The sequence below is a fragment of the Pelophylax lessonae genome (assembly GCF_965119305.1).
Source record: "Pelophylax lessonae genome assembly, chromosome: 3".
Classification (NCBI taxonomy): Eukaryota; Metazoa; Chordata; class Amphibia; order Anura; family Ranidae; genus Pelophylax; species Pelophylax lessonae.
In genome coordinates this window covers 437,290,637-437,312,144 of record NC_138770.1, presented here as the reverse complement: position 1 = coordinate 437,312,144, position 21,508 = coordinate 437,290,637, and the positions used below count along the sequence as shown (strand labels likewise).

The 21,508-nt window shown below is 44.6% G+C and overlaps 1 protein-coding gene across 1 annotated transcript in view; it reads right to left on the bottom strand.

Moving 5' to 3' along the window:
* Nucleotides 1-21,508, bottom strand: part of LOC309549428 (uncharacterized protein) — a 123,891-nt gene that overhangs the window by 40,088 nt on the left and 62,295 nt on the right. Inside the window, exons 10-11 of the mRNA XM_082249718.1 lie at nt 16,351-16,476; nt 10,360-10,474 (exon numbers count right to left, since the gene is read on the bottom strand). Coding sequence (XP_082105844.1) covers nt 10,360-10,474; nt 16,351-16,476 — 241 coding nt within the window. The remainder of the gene's footprint in view (nt 1-10,359; nt 10,475-16,350; nt 16,477-21,508) is intronic.

Sequence of the window (21,508 nt, the reverse complement as noted above, 5' to 3'; positions counted from 1 at the left end):
CTGTGTCCTTGTGGTTCTATATGGTCTATAGCTATCACTGTCTAACTTACAAGACTAAATGTTGCTGGTTAACAGCAAAGTTTTGATGTTCTAATAGGATCAAATTAGCAATATATTTTGTTATAAAGTTAAATATGTTTTGTTGTATTGCTTTCCCCCCTTTTTCTTGTTCACTGTATTGTTGTGCAGCCATTCACCACTAGATGGCACTGCATGTGCTGGTCCGGATTAGAGAGTGCGGCTGGTAGCGCCGTCAGTCTCTATGGCCCACATGGAGTGTCTGCGGCGCCTCTGGTGATCCGAGGAGAGGCTTTGCTCCACCCCCGGTCGCCATGGTTGCGATGCGGGGCCCGCCTCCTTTGTCGTCTGCACTAGCCTTCGTCCCTTACCACAGAGCATGCGCCGCCACGGGACTTACACCTGGCCCCTGGATTACACCATATCCCGCGTGCGTTGACTTGGGAGAACGGCCCAACGTACTGCAACACCAGCCAGGTCAGGTGGCGCCACACCCCCAGGGGCGTGACCGCACCTGATCGGGATACATTTAAACCAAGCCGTCAGCAGCGACGGCTTGGTGGACGTGCAGTGGTGAGCTCCTCCGACCCTATGATCCCTCAACACCCATATTTACACAACATTCGGAGCATGTAACGCCTCTACTATTGTAGGTAAGTGTCATACTGACTTTGCTAGTCTGAGATGCTTATTATTATTTTTCATGGGATTAATATAGGATCGGGTATGTTGTTACTATATACATGGCTCTGCTGCTTTACATCATATGTTGGGGAACCAGAAACCAGTATATAAATATAATCATTAAAATAACAAAGTAAAAACAGCAGGTCCTTTTGGCTAATCTTATTATATATAATTATGCCTTGCCTATTAATTTCAAAAAATACTATAAAATTAAAAAGCTTTTTATCCTTAACAATTGTTGACAACATAAGTCTCATGACACTTTAGGCCCCATGCACACAGGACGTTTTTGCAGCTGCTGTTAGCAGCGTCAGATGTTTTTTTTTTTTTTTTGCAGCTGCAGAACACCCATCCATGTTATTCTATGGTCTCTTGCACACAGAGCTTTTAGGAGCTCCAAGTGGCATAGGTGTTTTTGAGCTGCAAAAAAAACCCAGGACCAGTGTGTTCTGGAGCTGCGGCGTCAAGCTGTAAAAACGTCTGACGCTGCTAAAGGCTAAATAATGTTGCTATAACGTTGCTTAACGAGCCTAATGATTTGAATGGAAGGCGCACCGCAAGTCGGATCATGATGATCCGACTTGCGCTGTGAGAATCTTGAGGGGGAACTCCACGCCAAAATGGGAAAAAGACGGCGTGGGGGTCCCCACGATGAGGACAAGGGCCGTGTATGTAAATAAATAATGACAGGAGACGTTTTGAGAAGTTTATTAAAAATCTTCATCCAGTCTTCTCCTCTCCGCTCTTCTGCCCTCCTGCTGTTTTGCCTCCCCTGGTCTTCTTCCTCCAGTCCTCCTCTGACGCTGTCCCCGGTGATTATGCCGGTCTCTGCAGCTTATTATATAGCCATTAGGGGCGTGGCATCCCGGTGACATCTGGAGGCCCCGCCCCCTTATGTCAGTCTATGACGCCTGTGACATAAGGGGCGAGTCTCCTAATGTCACCAGGAGGCCACGCCCCTAATGGCTATATAATAAGCTGCGGAGACCGGCATAATCACCGGGGACAGCGTCGGACTGGAGGAAGAAGACGACCAGAGGAGGCAGAAGAGCAGAGGGCAGAAGACCAGAAGAGCGGAGGGCAGAAGACCAGAAGAGCGGAGGGCAGAAGAGCGGAGGGCAGAAGAGCGGAGGGCAGAAGAGCGGAGGGCAGAAGAGCGGAGGGCAGAAGACCAGAAGAGCGGAGGGCAGAAGACCAGAAGAGCGGAGGGCAGAAGACCAGAAGAGCGGAGGGCAGAAGACCAGAAGAGCGGAGGGCAGAAGACCAGAAGAGCGGAGGGCAGAAGACCAGAAGAGCGGAGGGCAGAAGACCAGAAGAGCGGAGGGCAGACTTCTCAAAACGTCTCCTGTCATTAATTACATACACTGCCTTTTATTTAACACTGCCACATAGGGAGGGGGTCCGGGATCTGGGGGGCCCCCTTGTTAAAGGGAGCTTCCAGATTCCGATGAGCCCCCTGCCCGCAGACCCCCACAACCACCACCCAGGGTTGTCGGGAAGAGGCCCTTGTCCTCATCAACATGGGGGCAAGGTGCTTTGGGGTGGGGGGGTGCAGAGCCCCCCCTGCCCCAAAGTACCCACACCCCCCCATGTTGAGAGCGTGTGGCCTGGTATGGTCCAGGGGGGGTGGGGCCGCTCGCTCGTCCCCTCCCCTTTCCTGGCCTGCATGCTCGGATAAGGGTTTGGTATGGATTTTGGGGGGGACCCCACGCCGATTTCTCGGCATGCGGCTACCCTCAAATTCCACACTAGCCCCAAAGGGCCTGGTTTGGAACCTGGGGGGGGGGGACCCCCACGCCATCTTTTTCCCCATTTTGGCGTGGAGTTCCCCCTCAAGATTATCACAGGTCAAGTCGGATCATCCTGATCCGACTTGTGATGCGCCTTCCATTCAAATCAATAGGCTCCCTTGGGAACCATTGATTTTGAATGGAGGCAGAAAAAACGCTGCTAAAAGCGACGTGGCCAAACGTGCAATAACACCAATGGAAAAAGCTACTAAAAGCACGTTTTTACAGCTGCTTTTTCCTGGCATTAGAAGTGGCTCTGCAGCTCGTTTTTTCTGACGCTCTGTGTGCATGAGGCGAGACAATAGATTCTCAAGCTAATTTGATAATATCTATATTTTCTATTAATGCAGATCTTAGATTAACCACTAGGTGGCAGTTTATATCTGCTCTATAGCAACATACTGGATCAAGACGTGTTTGTGTTGAGGCCTGCACCTTTTATAGACACAATAATTAATTATTGGTATATATATTTTTCTATACGATTCAGGTTACAGCTTAAAGAGGAAGTAAACCCTCCTCTGCAAGTTGTACCTATAGGTAAGCCTATGATAAGGCTTACCTATAGGTACTGTAAATATCTCCTAAACATGCACCGTTTAGGAGATATTTACCTAACATGCAGCCAGTGACATCACTGGCACATGCGCTCTGAAGGAACGGCCGCTGGTGCCGTTCCTTCAGAGTCCCGTGCCGTGAGCGTCGGCTCCCGCGCGCATGCGCGGGAGTGACGTCACCGCGGCTCCGGCCAATCAGATGGCCGGATGCCGTGATCCCGGAAGACGGGCGACTGGACAGGTCGCCCTTCATACAGGTAAGCGGGCGGCACGGCGGGGGCTCGTTCTAAGGTAAGTATTTCATAATGAGCTAGTATGCGGTGCATACTAGCTCATTATGTGTTTCTCTTTCAGGTTACAAATATATATATATATATATATATATATATATATATATATACACAACCTCTTTAACCACTTTACCACCGGAGGATTTTGCTGTCTTCCGTCCAGGCCACTTTTTGCGATTCGGCGCTGTGCGAATTTAACTGACAATTGCGCGGTCGTGCGACGCCGTACCCAAATGAAATTTATGTCCTTTTTTTCCCACAAACAGAGCTTTCTTTTGGTGGTATTTGATCACCTGTGCAATTTTTACTTTTTGCGCTATAAACAAAAAAAGAGCGTTTATTTTGAAAAAATAATATTTTTAAAAAATTTTTATATGAAATTCCCCCCCCAAAAAAAATGTAAAAATCAAATTTTTTTAAAAATTTTGGCCAATTTGTTTTCTGCTACCTATGTTTGGTAAAAAAAAAAAAAAAAAAAAAAAAAAAATCGCAATAAGCGTATTTTGATTGGTTTGCGCAAAAGTTATTGCGTTTACTAACTAAGGGAAAGATTTCTGTCATTTTTGGTGTTTTTTTTTTTTAACGCGTAATGGCGGCGATCTGCGATTTTTTTTTGCGGGACTGCGACATTGCGGCGGACAGATCGGACCCTTGACTGACATTTTTGACACTTTTGGGGGTACCAGTGACATTACTACAGTAATCAGTGCTATATATATGCACTGTTACTGTAAAAATGACACTGGCAGGGAAGGGGTTAATTTCATTGGAGAGGGAGGGGTTAATGTATGCCTGGTGCTTACTGACGTGTGGGGGGGAGGTGACTGTGTGACAGAAGGACAGATCGGATGTCCAGCTATACTGAACACTCCGATCTGTCAGTCCCTGTCACTATGGAGATCCGCCCGCTCTGTTTACACAGGCAGGCGGATCTCCTCACTCGATTCCCCGACGATCGGGGCAGAGCAGCTGGGAGCGAGCCTCCGGCGGCGCACGAGCGCCGCCCACAAGGGGCGGAGTCCAGCGACTCCGCCACCCACAAGGGGCAGAGTCCAGCGACGTAGGTCTACGTCGCTGGACGGGATCGTGCCACATTGCCGCAGTAGCAGCAATGTGAGCAGGGCGGAAGTGGTTAAAGAGGTTGTAAACTCTAATTTTTTTTTTACAAGCTGAAAGAGAAACACATAATGAGCTAGTATGCATCGCATACTAGCTCATTATGAAATACTTACCTTAGAACGAGCCCCCGCCGTGCCGTCGGCTCACCTCTATGACGGGCGACATGTCCAGTAGCCAGTCTTCCAGGATCGCGGCATCCGGCCATCTGATTGGCCGGAGCCGCGGTGACGTCACTCCCACACGCGCGCGGGAGCCGACGGTCACGGCGCGGGGCTTTGAAGGAACGGCACCAGCGGCCGTTCTTTCAGAGCGCATGCGCCAGTGACGTCACTGGCTGCATGTAAGGTAAATATCTCCTAAACGGTACATGTTTAGGAGATATTTACAGTACCTATAGGTAAGCCTCATCATAGGCTTACCTATAGGTAAAAAAGTGTCAGAGGAGGGTTTACTTCCTCTTTAAGCAGTCATGTACTCATGTTGAGTTCTCAATATTATGCTTATAGGTTGCCTATATAGAGGACTTCTTGTCCATGAATGTGTCCCCACTCTCAATATGACTCTGGACCAGGGTATGTTTTGACCATCATGTTGGTGTATGGTTGCACATTTATTTGTATTGTATTAGAGTAACATGTGGGGGGACCAGGGGTCGTTGGTGTCTTCACCACGATCACCCATATGGCTCCCTGCATATTCTTTAGAACGAAGATGTTAGGTTTCCACTCTATATGTGTACATGAATTTATGTTGTGGAAATATTGCTTATTGCGAAACATGTTGAGCCCGGAGCCTAAGCAAGATAACAGATGCCCAGCTACGGATATGACCGACTGCCCAAATCCACTATCTCAAAACATCTTCTATATCGGAGTATCTACCTTGAATAGTTTCATCAAGGAAAGATATTACTTTCACTCGTCTGTGATGTAATAGTGGTAGTTGGTATCAGTCTGTACAATTCTGTTAAACCTCGTTCCTACATGAGTCTGTATTTGTAAAAGTACATGTTGTCTATACGATGTGTCTTGGAAACCCCCCTTTTTAACAAAACATTTTTGGAATAAAATATATTGATTTTACAATTGTTACTCTTCTATGTGCCATTAAAGTCCATATCTACATACATTTTCCTTTGACTTTTTAAAACGGACGAGGCACTATTCACTTATAATTGATGTCCCTGGTTACCGCCCCAGTGAAACATTAGCAATTTTGCATATATCCAAGTCCGCCCCCCCCCCCCCCCTCCAATAATCTTTTCTGAATTCTACCCAGTGGGAAAAAGTGAAATTTTCTATATCTTGAAGTACAGGACACAGGCAACAAATTCATACACCATGGGTATAGGTGTGTATCTTTGGGTGAGTGGACACTGGCAAGCTTTTGAGGACATGCTCCCCTGGAGTGCCTGCCTTACAATCCTACCCCACTCCATCAATCCTCAGTTTTGTGGAAAGCAATGCAAAGTAAACAAAGGAAAGGAATGTAGGGAGCGTCTTGTACCATAGTCCAAGATATAGAATTTACAGGTAAGTCAAAACTCCTATCTTTCTCCATTGCTTCAGTATTCAGAAATCTTTCTCCACTGGTTGAGGAGCTACAATCAGTTGGCACTGAACAGGGGTTAATCGATCCATCTAGGACAGGGGTGAGGAACCTTTTTTCTGCCAAGGGCCATTTGGGTATTTATAAAACCATTCGGGGGCCGTACAAAATTATCACCTTAAAAATTAGCCTGTTATATTTGGTCAAACATTTAATTAACTCACCCCTAATGTGATGGCTGCAACTGCTTCTCTTTGGTGAGGTGTGTGTGATGTTAGCTGGTATTGATGATGTTGCTACTCGCAACAGGTTTTCCAGGTTTGAATCGGTCAGTCTGGAGCGCAGACGACTTTTTTGTGGTGGTAAGTTTTGAAAAGAACTACTGGCAGGTACTGCCGGTGGGTATAGCTGGCTGGTACTGCTGGCTTGTACTGTGCTGTGAGTACTGCTGGATGGAACTGCTGGTTCAGGCTGATACTGCTGTGGGTACTGCTGGCTGGTACTGCTGTGGGTACTGCTGACTCAGGCTGGTACTGTGCTGTAGGTACTGCTGGCTGGTACTGCTGGCTCAGGTGGGTACTGCTGGCTCAGGCTGGTACTGCTGGCATGTACTGCTGGCTGGTACTGTGCTGTAGGTACTGCTGGCTGGTACTGTTGTAGGTACTGCTGGCTAGTACTGCTGGCTCTGCTGTGGGTACTGCTGGTTCTGCTGTGTGTTCTGCTGGTACTGCTGCGAGTACTGCTGGCTCTGGCTGGTATTGCTGTGTGTGCTGCTGGCGGGAAATGCTGGCTAGAAGAAGTGTAGCAGCGCCATGCTGGAGGAAGAGGTGATGTTTCCTGTATTGGTCACAGGCGGAGTGCATTTAATATCACTCCGCCTGTGACTCACTCAGACTGTCATAACAGATCAGGAACTATACAGGAAGCATCGGCTCCATTCTGACAGATCAGCTGAGAGACACAGACTCAGCTGCATGGGGGGCCGGACCAGATCACTTCGGGGGCCGCATACGGCCCCCGAACCATAGGTTCCCCACCCCTGATCTAGGAAACAATGTTCATTGCCACAGGTAATGTATGATCAGTGAAAGACTGCAGGAAGTACATCTAGATTCCTTTTATTGGACACTTAAAACATACATACACACACATACATACATACATACATACATACACACACACATACATACATACATACATACATACATACATACATACATACATACATACATATATATATATATATATATATATATATATATATATATATATATATATATATATAGTGGTTGCATAAGTGTGCACACTTATAACTCGGGTTGAAGCTCTTTTCACAATTAAAGCAGAGTTCCAGCCTCAAATACCTTTTTTAACTAAAACTACCCCTATAATACTAATCCATCGCCCTTTACAGAACCGCTATTCTCATACTTACAAGGTGTATGGTATTGGATTTTAGTCAAAATCTTACTTTTAAAAACACTGTCTGGGCGCGGCCATCCTGGATGTGGGCATCTGAAACCGCAGTGTAATCTGCTGTGTCCTTCCTGATTCCAGGGAGTGTTCTGCGAGTTCTTCCTGATTCCAGCTTCCTGGGAGTGATGACAAACAGCTCCCAGGATGCAATGCAAAGGCGGAAGTGATATCGGTGGCCGTGGCCACAGAGGGGGGAGAAGGAGGAAGTACAATCAAAAATGCTCTAAGGTAAGGGACCCCCGAAAAAAATTGAAAATGCCCAATTGTTGATCAGCATAGCGAGCACTCCAGGAATCACTAAAGTTGCAAAATAGGCCGCAACTCCGCTTTAACCACTTAAGCCCCGGACGATTTTACCCCCTTCCTGACCAGGGCCTATTTTGCGATTTGGCACTGCGTGACTTTAACGGACAATTGCGCGGTCGTGCGACGCTGTACCCAAATTAAATTTACGTCCTTTTTCTCCCACAAACAGAGCTTTCTTTTGGTGGTATTTGATCACCTGTGCGATTTTTTGATCATGCGCTATAAACAAAAAAAAGCGACAATTTACAAAAATAACAATATTTTTCAAATTTTTTTTTACATGAAATTCCCCCCCCCCCCCCCCCCAAAAAAATGTAAAAATCTAAATTTTTTTAACATTTTAGGCCAATTTGTTTTCTGATACATATGTTTGATTTTTATTTATTTTTTTAACCAATCGCAAAAAGCGTATTTTGATTGGTTTGCGCAAAAGTTATTGCGTTTACTAACTAAGGGAAAGATTTATGTTGGTTTTTTTTTTAAACGCGTAATGGCGGCGATCTGCGATTTTTTTTTTTATATATACATATTTTATGCTACATATGTTTGGTAAAAAAAAAAAAAAATCACAAAAAGCGTATTTTGATTGGTTTGCGCAAAAGTTATCGCGTTTACTAACAAAGGGAAAGATTTATGTTGGTTTTTTTTTTAAACGCGTAATGGCGCCGATCTGTGATTTTTTTTTTTTATTTTGCGGCATTGCGGCGGACAGATCGGACCCTTGACTGACATTTTTGACACTTTTGGGGGTACCAGTGACATTACTACAGTAATCAGTGCTATACATATGCACTGTTACTGTAAAAATGGCACTGGGAGGGAAGGGGTTAACTTTATTGGAGAGGGAGGGGTTAAGTGTGTCCCTAGGGGCGTGCTTTTAACTGTGATTGGATGTGGCTGTGTGTGTAACAGCACAGATCAACGGTCCTACATAGCAGGGGAGAATGACAGGCGGCTTTGTTTACATTAGCCACCTGCCTTTCTCCCTCTCCACCCGACGATCGCGAGTGACCGACGGACATCGGGTCCTCCGGTCACACGCGCGGGCTGCTTAGGGAACGAAAGGGGGCGGGAGCCTGCCTCTGGCGGTGCGCGCTCGCCCCCTATTGGCTCCCAGGCTAGTGAAGTACCGGTACGTCACTTTGCCTGGGAGGGGCTGACCGCCGCCGTATATAGTCGGGCGGCGGTGGGCAAGTTAAGCAATGCCATTCAATCTCATGGTAAATAGGAGTCAGAACACCTTCCATCATTTAAAGTGCCTTTGATGAACCCCAAATAAAGTTCAGCTGTTCTAGTAGGTCTTTCTTGACATTTTCTTAGTCGCATCCTACAGCAAAAGCTATGGTCTGCAGAGAGCTTGCAAAGCATCAGAGGGATCTCATTGTTAAAAGGTATCAGTCAGGAGAAGGGTATGAAAGAGTTTTCAAGGCATTAGATATACCAGGGAACTCAGTGAAGATAGTCCTCATCAAGTGGAAAAAATATGGCACAACTGTTACCAAGAACTGGATGACATCCTAAAGTTGATGAAAAGAAGAGAACTGGTCAGAGAGGCTGCCAAGAGGCCTACATCAGAGCTGCAGGAATATCTGGCAAGTACTGGCTGTGTGGTACATGTGACAACAATCTCCCATATTCTTCATGTCTGGGCTATGAGATCGAGTAGCAAGTTGGAAGCCTTTTCTTACCAAGAAAAACATCCAAGCCCGACTACATTTTGCAAAAACACATCTGAAGTCTCCGAAGACCATGTGGGAAAATGTGTTCTGGTCTGATGAAACCAAGGTTGAACTTTTTGGCCAGAATTCCAAAGGATATGTTTGGCGCAAAAACAACACTGCACATAACCAAAAGAACAACATACCCACGGTGAAGCATGGTGGTGGCAGCATCATGCTTTGGGGCTGTTTTTCTTCAACTGGAACAGGGGCCTTGGTCAAGGTAGAGGGAATTATGAACAGTTCCAAATACCAGTCAATATTGGCACAAAACCTTCAGGCTTCTGCTAGAAAGCTGAACATGAAGAGGAACTTCATCTTTCAGCATGACAACAACCCAAAGTATACATCCAAATCAACAAAGGAATGGCTTCACCAGAAGAAGATTAAAGTTTTGGAATTGCACAGCCAGAGCCCAGACCTGAATCCGATTGAAAATCTGTCTGGTGATCTGAAGAGGGCTGTGCACAGGAGATGCCCTTGCAATCTGACAGATTTGGAGTGTTTTTGCAAAGAAGAGTGGGCAAATCTTGCCAAGTCAAGATGTGCCATGCTGCTAGACTCATACCCAAAAAGACAGAGTGCTGTAATAAAATCAAAAGGGTGCTTCAACAAAGTATTAGTTTAAGAGTGTGCACACTTATGAAACCATATTATTTTAGTTTTTTATTTTTACTTTCCTTCACCTAAAAGAATTCAGCTTGTTGCTCAACAGTTGTTCAAGAGTTGTACAGTTTAAGGTTAAATTAAAAGGTGGAAAAGATCATAAAGATTATTTTTTACATGAGCTGCCAAATACCAATAAGGGGGGGGGGGGAAGCAATGGGTAACTAGAATGTTAAAATCCTACCATGTTTAGTTAGGTCAGCAATGCATGATGCCAAATACTGCAGAGATTCCTCTTCATTATTAGGATCCAGAAGGGCCAGTAGTAGTTCCTCAAAGCACTGACTTTGTACAATGACCTATAGCAAAACAAAAGAACAATCCTTAGACATTCGTGAATGTTTACCACCACTCAATTTAATACTCCTGTAGAAAAACACGTTGCAATTCAGTACTATTATTATATAGTATTATTCAGTTATTCAATTTGAATAATCAAGATGGTTTTGCTTATCCAGTGTTTCACACAGCATAGTTGAAATGTAAATTAAAAGTGCTCCCCCAACCTGTAAATAAGGTAGTCGGCAAGCTGACGATCGCAACCTACTGGTCAACCACGGGGAGCAGACAGGTAGATCATGAACACGGCCCTGCCTCCCCCCTCCCCCCTCCCTCCACCACTTTCACATTCAATGCAGAGCGGAGAGCGGGAGGCAGCATAGTGCTGGATGGAGGGCAAGGACTGAAGCTATCCTTTTGTGCTAGCCAGGAGGTGATTGGTTGCTAGGTGGTCCTAGCAACCAATCACCAGCTTATTATAAAAAGTTAACCCTGGCAGCTCCCGCTCTCGCATTCCGTCCAGCACTATGCTGTCTCCTGATCTCCGCTCTGCTGTACACATGCAGTCAGGTAGAAAGTGCTACCTACACAGAGCTATGTGAGGAGACACTGTTGGAGGGGGGAAAGAGGACAATACAGTGGGCGAGGGGTGATGAGGAAGGGACAGAGGACACGGCTTTGGGCTATGGGGAGGCAGAGAACACTACAGTGGGAGGGCGATGTTAAGTAGGTTCAGAGGACACTACTGTAACACACTAAGGTGATCTAGAATGTATTCACAGCGCTTCACTTTTTCCACATTTTGTTATGCTACAGCCTTTTTCCAAACTGGATAAAATTCATTATTTTCCTCAAAATTCTACAAACAATAACCCATAAAGACAATGTGAAAAAAGTTTGAAATCTTAGAAAATGTATTAAAAATAAAAAAACAAACAAAATCCCATGTACATAAGTATTCACAGCCTTTGCCATGACATTCAAAATTAAGTTCAGGTGCATCCTGTTTCCACCTGTGGTAAATTTAGTTGATTGGAAATTATTTAGAAAGGCACACACCTGTCTATTTATAAGGTCCCACAGTTAACAGTGCATGTCAGAGCACAAACTAAGCCTGAAAAAGTTCAAGGAATTGTCTTTAAACCTCCGAGACAGGATTGTATCAAGGCAACAATCTGGGGAAGGGTACAGAAAAAGGTCTACACCATTGAACACAGTGGCCTCTATCATCCATAAATGGAAGAAGTTTGGAACCCCCAGGACTCTTCCTAGAGCAGGCCCCCCATCCAAACAGTGATCGGGGGAGAAGGGCCTTAGTCAGGGAGGTAACCAAAAACCCGATGGTCACTCTGACAGAGATCCAGCATTCCTCTGTGTAGAGAGGAGAACCTTCCAGAAGAAGAACAACCATCTCTGAATTACTTCACCAATCAGGCCTGTATGGGTAAAGTGGCCAGATGGAAGCCACTCCTCAGTAAAAGGCACACGACAGCCCACCTGGAATTTGTCAAAAAGGCACCTGAACCACGAGAAACAAAATTCTCTGATTTGATGAAACAAAGATTGAACTCTGTAGCCTGAATGACAAGCGTTATGTCTGGAGGAAACCAGGCACCACTCATCACCTGGCCAATACCATCCATACAGTGAAGCATGGCGATGGCAGCATCATGCTGTGGGGATGTTTTTCAGCAGCAGGAACTGGGAGACTAGGAAGGATCGAGAGAAAGATGAATGCAGCAATGTACAGAGACATCCTTGATGAAAACATGCTCCAGAGCGCTCTGGACCTCAAAATGGGGCGAAAGTTCGTCTTCCAACAGGACAACAACCCTACGCACACAGCCAAGAGAACAAAAGAGTGGCTACGGGACAATTCGGTGAATGTCCTTGAGTGGCCCAGCCAGAGCCCACACTTAAACCAGATTGAACATCTTTGGAGAGATCTGAAAATGGCTGTGCACCGACGCTTCAACAAAGTGTAGCACTGCCCCCTTGAGGACTGCTGGATATTACACTTACGGGTCCCCCTGGGTTACCATTAGCAAAACTGGCATTCACAATTTATCACTTTACTTCTTGGCTCAGTCAATGATCAGTCCAGGGATATGTAGTTGTTTTTGGAGTTTTATTTTAAATGGGGATGGGAGAAGGGAATAGTGGGATACTCCAAATCAACTATTCACAAGATGGAGGACTTCTAGTCCTCAATACTGCCAGGCTGTTGATTCACCCTGCCACTTAGGTGAATTTGGGGTTAAGTCTGTATCCAGATGACTTGATGAACTAAATTCTCTTCAGGACACTCTCCTAGCATCCTCTCTCGACCACTGACTATCCTACTCCAGGGTGGCCCCCCTCAAATCAGGCACCTAGAAACGATCCCCTGTACTCAATACCGTTTTTCTAGGGTCTGCAGTGTCTCCCCATTAGTCAGCTCACCTGGACCTCTGGGTTCAGCTCCATTCCTCTGGCCCTCAGGACGACCTCCTGATGCCACGTGCCACTGCTACAGAGGAGGCAGCCGCCACCTACCTCTGGGACTCTGCTCACCAGCCAAAGACCCCGCAGCACATGTGCTCCTGGCTTTTATACGGTATCCCAGAATGCACAGAGACAGCCAGTCTCTGCCAATCACCAGGCCTGTATGAAAGCCTATTTACCCATTGGTCAGGTTTCCTCCCACTGTCCAACATGCCTCCTTATTGGACCAGTGTGAAGCACTCTCTAGACCCAATGAATCACGTACTGAGCACACCTAACTCACAGATCCTTCTCTCTGGTAGGCAGAAATATAGATTTGCCCACTGCTCCTCTGATAGACAGAGCCAAAAACTATACTCTCGCACTAGCACCTACCTAGGAGGGTGCTACAAAATGATCGAGCAAAGCCTGTGAATACTTATGTACATGTGATTTTTTCCTTTTTTTATTTTTAATAAATTCGCAAAGATTTCAAAACAAACTTCTTTCATGTGGTCATTATGAGGTATTGTTTGTAGAATTTTGAGAAGGACTATAATGAATTTAATCCATTTTGGAGTAAGGCTGTAACATACTGCGAATACTTTCTGGATGCACTGTTAAAAGTTTTGTGCCATCTATTTATTAGGAGCTTTATAGTTTCCTATGTTTTAGGGCGCCGCATAATACACCCACTGACTCATTACCTACTTTACTGTAGAATTTTTTTTGTTAAGGAGGAGAAAATGACCTACACATGTACGCACAGACATTTTATTATTGAAAAACAAAAGAGGATACAAAACCTGTAGATCAAGGTCAAAGCAGCAGATCAAGAGGACTGTTGCCAGAGCAGATTTTCAACTCTTTTGCTCTAAAATACAAGTAAAAACTGCCTATGACAGCTAATGTGTTAAAGTCCACTTACTGTGGGTTACTTTAGTTTAAGGTTTAATCCAATGCCACAACCCGGATTCTGCTTCCTTAGGCTTTGTTATTCTGTGACTGGAAGAATGGTGGGCTTTTTATGTTTCCGCTAACTAGATTCTCAGATCACCAGTAAAAAAATATTTTAAGTAGAGCTGTACAATGCATATATGTCTGGATAAATAAATGCAGATCAGGGGGAGAGAGGTTTGGCCACTATAGACATTTCACGGTTAACTTTTCAAGTTTAAAGCTGAACTGTAGCAGACAGTTCTGAAAACTACAACAACATTTACCCACTCCTGTTCCTAGCCATTTTTCAGTTTTTAAGGGCTGTGATAGTATTACTTTGTATTCAAACTGTGATCGTTTGAAATACTTGGTCATGCAACACTTGACCCAACTGAACATTGTCATTTTTGAGAGGAATAGAACTTTTGGGTGATATTTAACAACCAATAAGGTTCTCTGCAGAAAACCCAACTTTATAGTCGGGATCCACCCAAATACCTGGACAGGCAGCTGACACAGCCTCTCAGTGAGCTGCTGAGAGACTGAGCCAGCTGCTCCTCCCCCCTCCACATCCCAGCACTCCAGTGAGTGCTGGATGGGCAGAACAGAGGCTCTGCTTAGTGGAGACTGAGAACTGTGCAAACAGCAGTCTGATCACTCAGTTCTCGGTGTAAAGGCCCTGGGGGACAGATTACAGGTAGAGTCAAGCTGAAGTTTAAAAATGTAGGAGATGAGGTAGTAAAAGGGTTAAAGAACGAGCCCTACACCTACTGTGCTGTGATCACAGGAACTAATGAACAACTCATGAGTTTGTTTCCTTTCTTCCTCCGATAAAAAGGAAGGGCTCTCAGATATAGGCACAAGTCTGTGTACACCTGAAATTGCAGTAATTGGTCAGAGAAGAGAGACATTTGGATGGCTTCTGAACACTGTGCCTGTGAACTAAACCAACCAAGGTTGACTCAGTTCACTGAAATCAATAGGCAGAACAGCAGTCCAAAAGCGATTTCTGAAATGTTTATAGATGTCACTCCAGAAACAGACATCCACCTATTAACCATTGTTTACAAAGAAGGGAAGTGGTAAATAAAGATGAGGTAATCTCCAAAGTAAGCATGCTTTCACTTAATGAATTGCTATTTGTTGGGTGTGCAGATATTTTAACAATTTACAGAGATGTCTTAGTGGCAGTGAAGAGCTGAAGTGCATTACACAAAACTCAGATTAAGGTAAACTGTTTAACACAGCTGCATTGTTTCCTAGATATCAACTGCAGGTCACCAATTGATTTCACCTGTTGCTTTAAAATTGCTCCTCAACTGACATGTATACTCATGCCAACTAAGAGCACTGTCCAACCATTTTACCAACCCATTATTTATGTCACCAGGTAGCATCTACTAGACCAGGGGTGTCAAACACAATTATTGTGGGCCTGGTTTAGCATTATGGTTGCCCTCAAAGGGCCAGTTGTATCCAAGACTAGATGTCCAGAGCCCCACACCCCTCTCCTTTACATCAGAAGACCCCCCCAACACCTGAAGTCAAAGAGTCCCCCAGCCCCCCTTTCATCACAGTGCACCCCCCTCACCTTGTGCTGTTTCCAGGAAGAAACTGGGGGTGGAGCTGGAAAACAAAGTGCAGGATGGGTTGGAGCCAGCCGAATGAGACCAGAGGAGGAGGAGACAAGGGGGTGCTGCGGCTAGATTTGTGGAAGGAGTTATGTCCTCCACTATGCTGCTGACTGTTGATATGATGTACAAGGTTGGGGGGAGCAGAGAAGAGCCGCTGCGATGCTGCACTGACAGGATCTGGCAGAGGAGTTCTGTACTTCTCTCTGCTGCAGACTGCTGAGACAAGATTGGGGGAAGAAACAAGGGGGTTGCCACAGCTGTAAGAGGTGCGAGGGCCAGATAAAAAAACATGAAGGGCTGGATTTGGCCCACAGGCCTCGTGTATGACACATGTGTACTTAACAACTTTTACAAAAACATTACCAGCCATCGTCATGACAAGTATGGATGCCTCTAATGTTTTCCTTAGCATGAACCACACTGCTCCTTATCCTTTGAAGGAGGTACACTGATGTTTATACACATGCTTGAGTTCTAAATCAATCTCCAGTACAGATCATTCCTTAACGGCCCACTCAGACCTCTCCAGTTCGGTGTGTTTTACAGAAAACACGTTATGTACACTGCAGTGCCATTCATAATTAATGGTACCTCAACGCATATGCACCTTCACACACTACAGTGCATTTTAATTAACTGTGTCAGAAAAAAACGGTTTATGGTAAATTTTTGGTCCAGTCTAGTGTATTAGCAGCCTATTCATTCAAATGGGTTGCCTTAACACGACGTTGCAATGTACCAGAATAAAAAGGTCCAAAAGGGCCCTTAATATCTTGCAGAACAGTCCTTCTGACTAATATAGAAAATGCTCCTATGGGAATCACCCTGTGACTTTAGCATTTCCTAGCAGAAATAGGTACCTCTATGTTCTCGGCTTGGCACAGATTCTGGATTGCGCAAGCCGCATGGATCACAACCACAGGGTTTGCCCTCTCTGTCTGCATCAACATGGCTAAATGCTGAAGCATTTCTTCGCACAAGGCATCCTGAAAAAAATAAAAAAAATTATGAAATGTGTTCTGACAGTATAAAGCAGGCAACATACCTTCCTAAAAAATAAAATCAGTAACAAGCTTGCCAAACTCTGCAGATAAAAGTTTAAACTGCATTTATTAGGACAACTAAAAATTACACTCAAGCAATTCATCTTAATTTCAGGAACGATTTAGGTTTTATCCTGACACAATATTGTTTGATGTGCACTTGACACCCATAAAAGAGTACAGTTTAAAAACCTTTGATCAGGCTTTATGGTTTGTTGGTTCTCCCAGGACTCGACTCAAAAGGTAAAATCAACATAAAATGTAACCATCTACGCTCTTCTACGTTTTCTGGGTGAGAGGGCTTTGGATTCTGGGCCCCCAATTAATATCACTTTTATTCTGCAGAAAACATGCTTCCAGTGTTTATTATATTTCTGCTCCAAAACAATAAAAAAACAAAATACAATAAAAAATTGAAAATGAAATCTGAGTAGGTGACATTAGGACTGCTAATGGCTTTATACTTTGCTCAAAAAAAAAATGTAAGGAAAACTTTGAAAAACACATCAGATCTCAATAGAGGAAAATTATCATGCTGGATATCTATACTGATATGGACTGGGTAATGTGTTAGTAACAAAAAGATGCTACATTGTTTGATGGAAAGGAAAATGATCAACCTACAGAGGTCTTAATTCAAAGACAATGTCTTGACAATGTCAGGGCATGCTCCTAATGAGACAACGGATGGTGTCTTGGGGTATTTCCTGGACCAGGGCATCACTGAGCTCTTGAACAGACGGAGTTGCAACCTGGCAGTGTTAGATGGCATGAAACAATGTCCCAGGGGTGTTCTATTGGATTTAGGTCAGGCGAGCGTGGGGGCCAGTCAATGGTATTAATTCCTTCATCCTCCTAATGGCAGTCAGGGTGCCATTGTGTAGCCTGTAGAGGTCTGTGCGTTCCTCCATAGATATGCCTCCCCAGACCATCACTGACCCACCACCAAACTGGTCGTGCTGAACAATGTTACAGGCAGCATAATGTTCTCCAGACCCTTTCATGTCTGTCACATATGCTCAGGTGAACCTGCTCTTATCTATGAAAAGCACAGGGTGCCAATTCTGGTGTTCAATGGCAAATGCCTATCAAGCTCCATGGTACCAGGTAGTGAGCACAGGGACCACTAGAGGACGTAGGGCCCTTAGGCCACCCTCATGAAGTCTGTTTCTGATTGTTTGGTCACACCAGTGGCCTGCTGGAGGTCATTTTGTGGGGCTGTGGCAGTGTTCATCCTGTTCCTCCTTGCACAAAGGAGCAGATACTGGTCCTCCTGATGGGTTAAGGACCTTCTACGGCCCTGTGCAGCTCTCTAGAGCAGTGGTTCTCAAATCCGGTCCTCGGGACCCACTAACAGGCCAGATTTTAAGTATTACCTTGGGGGATGCAGACTAGAATACTGCAATCACTGAGAAGCAAATGAGATCACCTGTGATGTAATTTAGTTATCTTGCAAACCTGGCCTGTTGGTGGGTCCCGAGGACCGGATTTGAGAACCACTGCTCTAGAGTAACTGCCTGTCTCCTGGAATCTCCTCCATGCTCTTGAGACGGAGCTCTTAAGACCAAGCAAACCTTCGGGCAATGGCACATATTGATGTGCCATCCTGGAAAGTTGGACTGCCTTTGCAACCGCTATAGGGTCCAGGTATTGCCTCATGCTACTAGAAGTGACATTGAACCTTACCAAATTCAAACTAGTGAAAAAATGGCGAGAAAAGATGGGAGTAGGGGAAAAAAAATGTTAGTGTCCTGCAGCTGTAAAGCCATTCCTGTTTTGAAGGTCATCTCATTGTTGCCCATCTAGTGCACCTGTTAATTCCAATAACACCAAAGCAGCTAAAACAGATTAACCCCCTCTGCTACTTAACTGGCCAGATCAATATCCCAGGAGTTTAATTGACTTGATTGCTATACAGTACTTTGATTAAAAAGTGTTCCTTTATTTTTTTGACCAGTGTAATTAGTAAAGTAGGAACAACTATGGCATATCTAAGAGTGGCAAAAGAGTGGGTGGGGTAAAGATTAGCCATCAGCACCACTACTACCTAGGACATTGATGGCGAACCTTGGCACCCCAGATGTTTTAGAACTACAATTTCCATGATGCTCATGCACTCTGCAGTGTAGTTGAGCATCATGGGAAATGTCGTTCCAAAACATCTGGAGTGCCAAGGTTCGCCATCACTGACCTAGGACCCAAGTCAGGAGATGACAGCAATGTAGTGACCAATATGGCATGGGAGTTGAGTAAGGGTAAGTCTCGGTTCACACTAGGTCGCTCCGACTTAGGGAGCGACCTGTGAAGTCGCGTGCAGCGCGACTTGCACGGACTTCATAAAATGAATGTCTATGCAAGTCGCCTCCAGGTCGCCCCGAAGTAGTACAGGACACTTTTTTCTAAGTCGGAGCGACTTGTGTCGCTCCTATTAGAACGGCTCCTGTACCGCACAATGGGAGCGTGACGGACCGCAACTTGTCAGGCTGACAAGTCGCGGTCCAAGTCGGACTAGTGTGAATGCGGTCTAAAGAGGAGGAGAGGTCACAAAAGAAGGTTAGTGTTGAAGAGGTGACGTGGCTAGATCATCATAGAAAGAAAAAGACAACATTACAGTGCCTTGAAAAAGTATTCATATCCCTTGAAAAAATTTACACATTTTGTCATGTTACAACCAAAAATGTAAATGTATTTTATTGGGATTTTATGTGATAGATCAACACAAAGTGGCACATAATTGTGAAGTGGAAGGAAAACAATAAATGGTTTTCAAATTTTTACTAAATAAATATGTGAAAAGTGTGGCGTGCATTTGTATTCAGCGCCCTTTACTCTGATACCCCTAACTAAAATCTAGTGGAACCAATTGCCTTCAGAAGTAACCTAATTAGTAAAAAGAGTCCACCCGTATGTAATTTAATCTCAGTATAAATACATCTGTTCTTTGAAGCCCTCAGAGGTTAGAAAACCTTAGTGAACAAACAGAATCATGAATGCCAGGAAACACACCAGACAGGTCAGGGATAAATTTGTAAAGAAGTTTAAAGCAGGGTTAGGTAAAAAAAAAAAAATCCCAAGCTTTCAACTTCTCATGGAGCACTGTTCAATCCATCATTCAAAAATGGAAAGAGTATGGCATAACTGCAAACTTTCCAAGACATGGCCATCCACCTAAACTGATAGGCCAGGCAAGGAGAGCATTAATCTGAGAAGCAGCCAAGAGGCCCATAGTAACTGTAGAGGAGATGCAGAGAACCCCAGCTCAGATGGGAGAATTTGTCCTCAGGACAACTATTAATCATGCACACCACAAACCTGGCCTTTATGAAAGAGTGGCAAGAAGAAAGCCATTGTTGAAAGAAAGCCATAAGAAGTCCCGTTTGCAGTTTGGGAGAAGCCATGTAGTGGACACAGCAAACATGTGGAAGAAGGTGCTCTGGTCAAATCAGATTAAAATTGAACTTTTTGGCCTAAAAGCAAAATGCTATGTGGAAAACACTGAACATCACCCTGAATACACCATCCCCACCATGAAACATGGTGGTGGCAGCATCATGTTGTGGGGAGGTTTTCTTCAGCAGGGACAAGGAAGCTGGTCAGAGTTGATGGGAAGATGAATGGCGCCAAATACAGCTACAGGGCAATCTTAAAAGAAAACCTGTCTTCAAAAGACTTGAGACTGGGGGCGGAGGTTCACCTTCCAGCAGGACACTGACCCTAAACATACAGAAAGAGCTACAATGGAATGGTTTAGATCAAAGCATATTTAGGTGTTAGAATGGTCAAATCAAAAGTCCAGACCTAAATCCAATTGAGAATCTGTGGCAAGACTTAAAAATTGCTGTTCACAGACACTCTCATCCAATCTGACAGAGCTTGAGCCATTTTGCAAAGAATGGGCAAAAATGTCACTCTCTAGATGTGCAAAGCTGGTAGAGACATACCCAAAAAGACTTGCAACTGGAATTTCAGCAACAGGTAGTTCTACAAAGTATTGACTCAGGGAGGCTGAATACAAATGCATGCCATACTTTTCAGATATTTGTAAAAAAAAATTGAAAACCCATTTATAAATTTTCCTTCCACTTCACAATTATGTGCCACTTTCTGTTGGTCTATCACATAAAACCTCAAAATACATTTATGTTTTTGGTTGTAACATGACAAAATTTCAACAGGTATGAATACTTTTTCAAGGCACTGTACATGAAAAAAAAATGGATTTTTGTAAAATCTTACCGTAAAATCCTTTTCTCTTAAGCTCATTGACAGACGTAGTCCTCCTTGATTAATATCAACTCGGGTTATACTGCCCTCTACAGGAGTAGGACTAGACAGGAAAGAAAACGTTCTGGCCACACCTTAGGGGCAGTCCCAGAGGGTATATCCTCTCACTTCCTGCTACAGCAAATCAGTTATGTCACAAAGCAGTGTTTAGAGAATTTAACCCAACCCAACTCAAAAACAGAGGGGCGGGTACTACGTCTGTCAATGAGCTTAAGAGATAAGGATTTTACGGTAAGATTTTACAAAAATCCATTTTTCTCTGTCGCTCATTGACAGACGTAGTCCTCCTTGATGAATATCAACTCGGGACGTCCCAAAGCAGTGCCACAAATGAGGGGTGGGAAAATGGAAATCAAAATCCAATCTAGAAGGCCCAACCGGTGCCAACTAGAAGTTTTAAAGGCTCATCAATCATACGATGAGACTCAACTGAAATTCCAACGGAAAAAAAACCCTCGAGGTAGACCACCGGTCTCCTCAAATTGCGGCCTGCAAAACCTTGCGGCCAAATGAGGCATCCGCCGATGCCATCACATCAACTTTATAAAATTTTGTAAAGGTATGAACCGACGACCAGGTAGCCGCCTTGCCCACCTGGACCACCTTAACAGGGAACGGAGGATTCCGACCCTTAATAGAATAAGCCTGTACCACCGTCTGTCTAATCCATTTGGAGATACTCGCGGCAGAT